This window comes from Cynoglossus semilaevis, chromosome 20 (assembly GCF_000523025.1).
Source record: "Cynoglossus semilaevis isolate Cse_v1.0 chromosome 20, Cse_v1.0, whole genome shotgun sequence".
Taxonomy (NCBI): Eukaryota; Metazoa; Chordata; class Actinopteri; order Pleuronectiformes; family Cynoglossidae; genus Cynoglossus; species Cynoglossus semilaevis.
In genome coordinates, this window is record NC_024326.1 from 13,771,125 (window position 1) to 13,780,973 (window position 9,849).

The window sequence follows — 9,849 nt, forward strand, 5'->3', positions numbered from 1 at the left end:
AGTCTTTCTTCAAAAACTGAACAGCTGCTGCTTTATTCCTGCCACTTTTATTCTGGAGGGAGAGCAGCTCACTGTCTGGAAACAGAGGACACACACACACACACACACACACACACACACACATGAAATAAACTATATTTTTTATAAAAAGTGAAGCGGCTAACATTAGCCCAGATGACGTTGTTCTGACTACAGCCAATCAAACACGTCGGTGACACGAAGCTCCGATTAAAAACTCACTTGTTGTCCTGCAGCTTCCAGGTCCGTAAAGTCTGGACTGGATGAAGTCCTGTGCTGCCCTCTGCTGGTAGGAAGCTGCGGTGTCCTCCTTCAACGTCGCCACTTTGTAGTTTCCCTTTAGACTGACAAAACAGGAAGTAGTCAAGTAAAACCAATCATCCTCCTCCAGGATGAATCCAGACACTTTTCAAGAGCAGTTCTCCAAAATGTCCAGTAGTTGGCACTACAGCTGTGAGACTTTTCTGAAATAACCTTCAGGTGTTGAATGGTAAAATAAAATGATTATCTACAGACTGACGAACGTCTCTTAAATAATGGTATGGTGTTCTGTGTCATCACTCAGGGTCGTGGTCAATGGTTCACTGACAACAGAACTGGGATGAACTGGGATGAACTGGGATGAACTGGGAGGAACGGTCAACTTACCTCCGGGAATGTGACATTTTCCCCCTTTTTGTCTTTCTTCTTCGGCCCTCCTGCCCCTCCTCCTCCTCCTCTTCTTCTTTCTTTTCATCTGCTCAAAGTGAGTTCAAACATGAGGCTCCAGGACCCACTGATCACACAGGTGGAAAAGAAACATGACAAAGAGAAGAGTGTCACCTTGGTCCTCAGGCTGCGTCTGCTTCCTGAAACACAGAGAGGTGAACATCAGACACCACAAACCTGAAGAGTCTCACAGTGGAAGGTGCAGAGAGATGAACGCACCCTGACCACGGGGAGTCCATTTCCTCCAGCACGTCAGCCGGGAGGAGGCGGCGCTTCTAAAGGGGGGAAACAAATATATTAAAACAAATCATGACGTTTCAGCGACCTGTTCACATGAAGTAGAAAAGAGCTGAGGTGTCAACAACCAGCTGAAGATAACCAGAAGGTCACTTCATTTGGATTATCACCGACAAAACAAAAAAACAACCTTCTGCTCCTGGAAGAGCTCCTGTCTCCTCCTCCTCTTCTCCTTCAGCTGCTCCTTTTCCCTATGAACAAGAACAAGCCTCAGTGACAGACAACACACGATGTCACGTGACCCTGCCGACGTCATTAAAGTCCTAAAATCAACCGAATATACGTACTGTATATACTCTTACCAGGCTGCGGTTAGCGGCACTGACCGAGGATTTCTTCGGGTAACATTTCATAGTCGACGTAAAATTTTGTTTGACTTTTCGGAGGAAATCTCTATCAAAACCAAAGAACAACTTTATTCTAGTAAACAACGCGTGTTTCCGGTGGATTGTCGCGGTGATAGTCCGCTGTAAGTTACAGTTTACCTATGCTAGCTAAGCTAGCTCCTGTTTACAACAGGAACACTACACGTATTATGACGTAATTGTTGTTTTCAACTCAGCCGATGTTAAATCGACTCCCGGATTAACGGTAACGTGTCGTGACTTGTTGACTACGGTTCACAGGTGGTGATCATGAGAAGATAAAAAGATAAAAACAAACGGGTGTAGTTCAGCTGCAGCCTACCGTCTGACGGTGTTTAACGTCTCCTTCAGGCAGCGCAGAGCATCACTCTTCGACTCTTCAAACGTCACTTCCTCCGGAGCCTCGTCGTCACTTGAATTTAGTGAGAAACTTGACATTTCTGCTTCTTTTTTGCTGTTGCCCCTCGTCTTTGAGTCGGACTCTGTTTGTCTCCCACGTTGGTTCTTCGCCATGTTGTCTACAGCTTCTTCTTCGTGTTAGCGAATGACGCTCTGTAGACCTGTAGTATCGCCGCCTACCGGTTGGAGTGTTAACGTTTTCATGCATGGTCCAGTTGAGAAAATCACAATTGTGACATAAATCTGACCGGAATATCACATGTTTAAAAAACTCATAAAGACTCAGTCCGATAATGACAGATATGTTTACAGTTATCTCATAATTCTGACTCTGAAAATAAAATAAATAAAATTTTAATTTATAAAAAACTTTCATTCATCATTTTCAATCATTCATAACCTGAGACACATTTGGTTAATTGTCAAAATATCACATCTATTTTTACTTTATGGATAATTATGTCATTATATTATAATTATTTTCATAACTGAAACTTAAAGTCATAATATTGTATTATATTATATATTTTTTATAGTTTGTCATCCATAATAAGCTTTACTTTGAAGGTCTTCTCCGGAAATCATCTTCCTCACCCTCGTCCGTTGACGGCTGGTGCACACGTCACAGAACAGTTAACGGGACCTTCTTGTTATTCTGAGCCGGTCGTCATGTTCGGACTGTGGTTGGTTTTCGTGGCCACTTTTGGGGCGTCGGTGCTCGGCCTTCCCGCCTCCGGACCCTGCGTGTCCCCGCTGCAGTGGGAGGGAAGGTGGGTGGTGTACGAGCACAACAGCGGCCGGAACCACCGAGCCGCCGTGTCCTACGACGGCCTGAACCAGAGGCTCCGTGTCCTGCAGCAGCACAAGAAACACACCCCGTGTCAGAAGTAAGAGAGCAGAGCGCACCCTACATGTCATGGCTGTAATTACATCCACATGGTTTATACTGGCCGAATGTATAGTCTGCAGTCCACGTGGGCTGCAGTTGTCTACCACATACGGTCCCAGCACAGAGACCGGTCCGTTCCAATTCGTCAGATGGATGCAGCCCAGTTGTCCGACCTTCTTGGGCCAACCGTGTCACCTTCAGCCCACTCTCTGGGCTGCAGACCCAGCACCTTCTCCAGCTGCAGCGCTACATTTAAATTCTTCCTCCCTTTTGTTCTCACCAGGTTTTACGAGTACATCTATCTGTACCAGAACTCGGTGATGTTCCAGATCGAGCAGAAGACCAAGGTCTGCTCTAAGATCGCCCTGACAGAAGCCTGGGATCCTTTTGACATCCCTCAGAACTCCACCTTCGAGGACCAGTACATCGTCGGCGGACCTGGTGACAACGTGGAAGTTCAGGAGTGGTCGGACAGGAAGCCCGCTCGCAAACGTAAGTCGTCCTCTGCCTGTTTTAAAGTTTCAACTCAGTGCAGTGATGGACGCCGCGGTCTGTGGACAGAGAAATGTCAGGATTTTAAAATGTGAACAAAGACCAGAGTAGAACCTTCATGACTGAGTGACATCGACCGGACGGTGAGGGGTGAGGGTTCGATCACGGTCCAGGAGTCCAGATTTACTTTGGCCAGGACTGGTTGTTGTCTCTCCTCACCTCCTCTCCTCTTCTCCTCCTCCAGATGAGACCTGGGTGGGTGTCTACACTCTGAAGGACTGTTATCCAGTGCAGGAGACCTACACCAAGAACAGCAGCGTCACCACCTCCACCCGCTTCTTCGACCTGCAGCTGGGTATCAGTGACCCAGACGTCTTCACTCCACCGAGCACCTGTCAGTCGGCCCGGCCTGAGAGGATGGCCCAGCACGAGTGTTAGCTCCTGTCTCGTTGTACTTTCAGGACTTTGTGAATTCTGGCGCTGATCCTGAAACTCCTCCCACATTTTTAACACCAACCTGCGGTGGCCAAGGCATTTATGTTTAGCTTTAGCTGCTAATTTGTTAATTACCATCTCTATAATCTTTAAATGTGAATTGTTTTAAGAAGATGCTAGCTTTTGCTGCAGCAGCCGCTAACCTCATGCCACCGGCTAGCTGGCTAGCGTCAGTTGAGGGTTAGTAGGCGTTTTTGCCACCATTTGGTTCTGTAGCGTGAAACTTTGCTGCGTATTGTGACAGTGGCGTGCTAGTGATTCTCTGCTACCGTAGCTTTAGCTGCTGCCGAGGAAGTAAAGGTATTTAGACGCCGCAGAGTCACGAAAAACCTCCTCACCGTTTGTGCGAACAAACAAGTGTAAACAAATAATAAGGTCACGAAAACAAAAGTGTCGTCAGATACACAAACAAGCTAACAGCTAACCAGGTCAGTGTGATGCTAAAGGATTTGCTGCAGTATAATTCATATGTATTTACACATTTGCATGTACATGTATGACAGCATTATTTTGAGCCTAAAACCTCCCTGTGAACTCAGAGACTACGGTCACCGTCTGTGAAGAATCCTTTTCTACCAGCTTTTTACTTCCTGCAAATAAAACTCTAATAAAACGTTCAACAGTTTTCCTTTCCTTTTTTAACGACGTCCACTGTGGTCACTGTTGTTCTGGTTTGACAGAAGAGTTTCTGTTTCTGACACATCTTTTAAAAATGTATTCTGGAGTTCAGAATCTAATTCATTTTTTTTAGCTTACGTTACTTATTCATCTTATTTTGGGGTTAAACGTGATTTGCCGTTTTTATTATATTTTTGTTTATTTCAGTGGTTTATTTGGGTTAAACCTCCAAGGATTCCATGAATAAATACGGGATAAACTAATGAACACCAACGTTCGACTGTTTTTTGTATATTTTCAGTTCGTTTTGAAGGTTGCGTTTACCGCACCGTCACCGCCACCAGGTGGCGCCTGTCCTCCCTTTCAGGTTTCACTGACGTGCGGAGAATTTAGAAGCAGCAGCAAACCGGAAGCGGAAGAGGTGATGTTTTTGAGAAGCCGCAGTGACTCTGACAGCTCCGCAGATTTACCGAGACCCCGTTGGACATTTGTCTGATTCGTTTGAGGATTTTATTAAAGGACGATGTTGTAGATTCTCCACCGCTGCGTTAGAAAAGAACAAACAAACAACTGCCGCTGTCGGTGAGCTGGAATCAGAGCGAGACCAGGAAACATCAGGTCAGTATCACTGACATCTCCGTACGGTCCTGAGCTGAAGACCGACACTGTCGACCAACTACTGGTTACTGGTTAACTTAACTGATAACTAAGTCCATTTTAAAACGAAACTCGAAACCTGACAACAGTCGAGGATGTGTTGGATGTTTACACTTCAATGTCTTTGTTAAACATAAACCATGACCTGAGTGAACGATGTGCCGAGACTCAGTCAATGACGTCACTGTCCGAGTCTCTTCCTCACGATGGGACAGATGTGACTGGACAGTCAAACACACACACACATAGACGTGCATCAGTGGAGCCTTCACACACCTGCAGGTTCTCCTGGTCAGGTCTACAGACCACCACGGAGGACGGAGGACGGAGTTCTGACTCCACGTCTCTGAGTCCATCACATGGACGTGGTGTTCACAGCCAGGACCAAACCCTCACTGACACCAAATGTCTTCAGATTTTCTTTTTCCCTTTGAGATCAAGTTTCACAGTGACATTAATCAACGCTGGATTATAACAACAACAATGACGTGTCTGTGTCTGTGTCTGTGTCTGTCCAGACGCACTGATGAGGCTGACGTCCACTCGACACTACCCTCTGACCTTCCTGACCTGAGTCTGGAGTCCACACCTTCACTTCTTCGCTTTAAACAGGAGGGGCAGCGGTGAGTCCGGCCATGGAGAGTCGTTGTAGCAGCAGCGCCGATTCCCGGCTGACGGCCACCAGGGGGGGCCTCTACACCAGGGTGGACTCGTACGAAGTCGTGGAGAAGAAATGCATCTCAGACGTGAGGAGGACCTTCTGCCTCTTCGTCACCTTTGACCTCCTGTTTATCACCCTGCTCTGGATCTTAGAGCTCAACGTAAGAGTCGTGTTGAAACTGTCAACAGTCACGGTGGTGGTGGTGGTGGTGGTGGTGGTGGTGGCGGCGCCGCCTCCTGGTCACTGTCACTGAACTCATCAGTACCATGTGACGCCAACAGCGGCTGTGATGAGGATGTGAACCAGAGACACAGATCCAGCACTTCCTGTCTGAGATGAGGAAGTGTCCGTTCACAGGACCAGATTCTCACATTTGTCCTCATTTGTTTTCATTTTACTGACAAAGAACTGAATGACCTGAATCTTCACACGGTCGCTGTGAAAGAGTGGTGTTGTTGTTGTTGTTGTTGTCGTTGTTGTTGTCGTTGTCGTTGTGTGCTAGCATTTATCGTACGAGCAGTCAAACGTAGCATTTTATTTTCTACACCAAGGCTTGGCTAAGCTAACCAATGCTAACGCCATCAGCTTCTTCTTCTCTCTGAATCCTGTCAGTGTCATTACTGCCATCTACTGGCCATATGTATGGCTTTATCGCACAGAGGCGTAGGAATGCTAGTCCACTGCTGCCTCGTGTGGTCAGTTTAAGTCCTTGAGAACAGGTGCAGGGGATTATTTCACTGAGAGCCAGTCTGTGTCCTAGGGGGCGCTCTCAGTTGAGTCAGTGACCGTGTGCCTGTGTCGTTTCAGATGAATAGAGGGATTCAGCAGAAACTGGATGAAGAAGTTCTTCACTACGACTACAGCACCTCCTTCTTCGACATCTTTGTGAGACCTTTAAACATTTTTATTTTTCTTCAGAAAAACAACTTTTCTCATTAACGTATTATTATTATCATCCTGTTAATCCTTGTCCCCCCCCCCGCCGCCCCCCCCCCCCCGGTTTGCTCTCCTCATTTTGGCCTACGCTGTTTGTAAACTGCGTCACTGGTGGGCCGTCGCTGTGAGTTGACGCGTGTCGTCCTGACAGATACAGATGTTCAAATTTAAAAAAACGATGACATCATCACCGTGGCTGATCACGCTGTCTGTCTCCTCAGATCACAACCACAGTCAGCTGTGCCTTCCTCATTGTCAAAGTCATTTTATCAAAGGTAAGAGGGAAGTCTAAGTCACTGCTCCCCCTGCTGGCCATCCATAGAACCAGCTTCCAGCAGTTGTAGTTGGACTTGTCGGTTCTGAATCAACATCTACTTTTTATTTACTTTTTTGTCGTTCTCACCTTAGAGAGTAAGAATTATAATTTCTAAAAGTTATCTAAAAGGTTGCTATAAGATCGATTAAATAAAGATATATAGACGAACCACTAAAAAAGGCTAAGACTGGCAGAAAATCAAACTTCTCATGTAAAAATTATTATTATAATAAAAACAGCAATGTCAGCAAAAAAAGAAATCAATGTCCCAAATATAGTGAGCTACAGTAACGTTAGCTACAGCAACATTAGCTACAGCAACGTTAGCTACAGTAACGTTAGCTACAGCAACATTAGCTACAGCAACGTTAGCTACAGCAACGTTAGCTACAGCAACGTTAGCTACAGCAACGTTAGCTACAGCAACGTTAGCTACAGCAACGTTAGCTACAGTAACGTTAGCCACAGTAACGTTAGCCACAGTAACGTTAGCTACAGTAACTAACATTGCTCAGAGCTGCTAAATCACCATATAAACAAACATCTTTTTAAATTTGCCTGTGTGCGTGTGTGTGTGTGTGTGTGTGTGTTCACAGCTGTTGTCTAAGGGGGCGTTTGGTTACCTGCTGCTCATCATCTCCTTCATCTTGGCCTGGATAGAGACGTGGCTGCTGGACTTCAAGGTTCTACCTCAGGAGGCTGAGGACGAGAACAGTGAGTCACAAACCTTCAACAGATATTCACCAATGAGACGCCTCAGTGGCTGGACCAGGTCACCTGACTGTGAACGTTAGCTCAGACCAAAGTCCATGGAGAAAATCAGAGATTTTAGTTCAGACCAAAGTCCATGGAGAAAATCAGAGATTTTAGTTCAGACCAAAGTCCATGGAGAAAATCAGAGATTTTAGTTCAGACCAAAGTCCATGGAGAAAATCAGAGATTTTAGTTCAGACCAAAGTCCATGGAGAAAATCAGAGATTTTAGTTCAGACCAAAGTCCATGGAGAAAATCAGAGATTTTAGTTCAGACCAAAGTCCATGGAGAAAATCAGAGATTTTAGTTCAGACCAAAGTCCATGGAGAAAATCAGAGATTTTAGTTCAGACCAAAGTCCATGGAGAAAATCAGAGATTTTAGTTCAGACCAAAGTCCATGGAGAAAATCAGAGATTTTAGTTCAGACCAAAGTCCATGGAGAAAATCAGAGATTTTAGTTCAGACCAAAGTCCATGGAGGGCCATTCTGGGCTTACCTGTTTGACACTGGTCTAAAACGTGTTTCAGGACTGCAGTCGTTGATGGACGCTGCAGAGCGGGCTCCTCTGATGGGTCCTGGTCCACTATCAGACGGACAGTTCTACTCTCCACCAGAGTCTGTGGCAGGTCAGTAAAAACTCAAAGGCCGGTCTGTCGACATGTGCTCAGTTCAGAACAAGGATTTTTTTTTTTTGGATTAGCTCCGACAGAAGCTATGGTTTCAGCTCAATCTATTTAACACAGTTTCATCTCAGACCTGCTGCTCCCTCAGGTGAAGGAACGTTTGTTTGTTTCAGACTCAGACGAGGAGCTGGACGATAAACAGGATCCAGAGAAAGTGCTGATCCAGCAGATCACCTGACAGGTGAGCATCATTTCATATGCTAACCTCATGCTAACCGCTAATACAAATCCCTAACTCTCCACCTTAATCCTACCTCAATATTTTCTTTTCTTACTCAGGAACCAAAACGGGAAAACAAACTACAGCAGCTGACCTAAAGGATGATTCTGTTCTTCGAGCTTCGCAAAAATAAATAAACCCGACCGTGTTGTCTGACTCTGGCTAAAGGACAGTTTAGCTATTTTTAGTGTGGTTGAATGACGTAACTAACACAAAGCCAGCGCTGACTCGCTGCTCTGGGCGCCCTCTGCTGTTAGAACAAGGTATACAGCGGCTCACTCTGTACTTACAGTGTGTCTATTTGGCCAGCAGAGGGCAGATCAAATCAAAGTGTCAAATCCCTTCACCTCAGTGTCTGACAGACTGATCTACACACCGAAGACTGGCCCACACCAAAGTCCATTGAAATAATCAGTGGTTTTGCTGCCCCCTGCAGTAAGTTAAATGCATGCTTCAGTGTCGCGTTGTTGAATAATTCTTCATGTTTTGAACAGACTTTGGTGTGGGAGAGTCCGTGGTCAAACATTAACACGACTGTTCATGTCAGCGCTTCATACAACCACACTGCCCCCACCAGGTGAACAGCAATCACTGAACCCAAACCCCTCCAATCAAAGCTCGGCATCACCACAACGCTAACCTTGCTCACGCTGGATCCTGACGTCAAGTTCGAAACAACACAAAATCAGAAGTGACGGAACCTAATGAAGAAAATCAGCTTTTTACCCGTGACGTAGCGACGAACACCGTTAGCTCTGGGCTAATCACTGCTCACCCTTTCACGCATGCCTCTGGAAAAAAAAAGTGCTTTTGTTTTCATGAACATTGTTTGTAGATTATAAAATAATCATTAAAATGTCAAACATTACCTCTGATTTCGCTTCTTCTTTTTTTAAAGTTTGGCATCAACTCGACTGGACTGAAGACCTGCAGGACAAAGACGTTAATGCTGCTGAAACACCGCGGCTTCTGCTAACACACACACCGCTAACATGGCCAGAACACACAACGTGGTCGTATCCACACGACCTACCGCTTATTCCTCAGCAGGGGGCGCTGGAGCCACTGTCGGTTGACGAGGCTGCGGTACAAACTACGATCACATGAATTTGTCCGATTCACCTATTCAACATGTATTAACAATAATAACATAATAATAACAGCTGAGATTTATAAAGCGTATTTCTTAAAATAAAAAATAAATAGCGTAGCGTGCGGCTAACACGCTAATCAGTCAAACAACACTTCCGGCAGCTCGTCCGTCAGAGTAACACTGCTTTATTAATGCTTCACATTGTTGGCGTTTTTCAGTCAAGTGTCGGAGACGTCTGTAAACAGTGA

The 9,849-nt window shown here is 45.6% G+C and overlaps 3 protein-coding genes across 3 annotated transcripts in view; 2 read left to right on the forward strand and 1 right to left on the reverse strand.

The window, feature by feature from the left end:
* The window catches only part of nol7 (nucleolar protein 7), a 3,146-nt gene extending 658 nt beyond the window's left edge, over window positions 1-2,488 (reverse strand). The window contains exons 1-8 of the mRNA XM_025066251.1: window positions 2,348-2,488; window positions 1,711-1,963; window positions 1,154-1,214; window positions 946-1,001; window positions 841-866; window positions 667-754; window positions 241-362; window positions 1-75 (exon numbers count right to left, since the gene is read on the reverse strand). The exon at window positions 1-75 is cut by the window's left edge and continues 1 nt beyond it. Coding sequence (XP_024922019.1) covers window positions 1-75; window positions 241-362; window positions 667-754; window positions 841-866; window positions 946-1,001; window positions 1,154-1,214; window positions 1,711-1,901 — 619 coding nt within the window. The 5' untranslated portion in view covers window positions 1,902-1,963; window positions 2,348-2,488. The remainder of the gene's footprint in view (window positions 76-240; window positions 363-666; window positions 755-840; window positions 867-945; window positions 1,002-1,153; window positions 1,215-1,710; window positions 1,964-2,347) is intronic.
* epdr1 (ependymin related 1) lies at window positions 2,432-4,283 on the forward strand. Its single transcript, XM_008334971.3, has 3 exons — window positions 2,432-2,674; window positions 2,960-3,168; window positions 3,413-4,283. The coding sequence occupies exons 1-3, from the start codon at window positions 2,457-2,459 to the stop codon at window positions 3,604-3,606; spliced, it is 621 nt and encodes a 206-aa protein (XP_008333193.1). The 5' UTR covers window positions 2,432-2,456; the 3' UTR covers window positions 3,607-4,283.
* A 391-nt stretch (window positions 4,284-4,674) lies between these two features.
* stard3nl (STARD3 N-terminal like) lies at window positions 4,675-9,376 on the forward strand. The gene is made up of 9 exons (XM_008334974.3): window positions 4,675-4,899; window positions 5,457-5,759; window positions 6,407-6,504; window positions 6,596-6,659; window positions 6,757-6,810; window positions 7,448-7,565; window positions 8,133-8,231; window positions 8,402-8,469; window positions 8,568-9,376. Exons 2-8 carry the CDS (start codon window positions 5,574-5,576, stop codon window positions 8,464-8,466), a joined length of 684 nt encoding a protein of 227 aa, XP_008333196.1. The 5' UTR covers window positions 4,675-4,899; window positions 5,457-5,573; the 3' UTR covers window positions 8,467-8,469; window positions 8,568-9,376.
* Window positions 9,377-9,849: the final 473 nt, after the last annotated feature.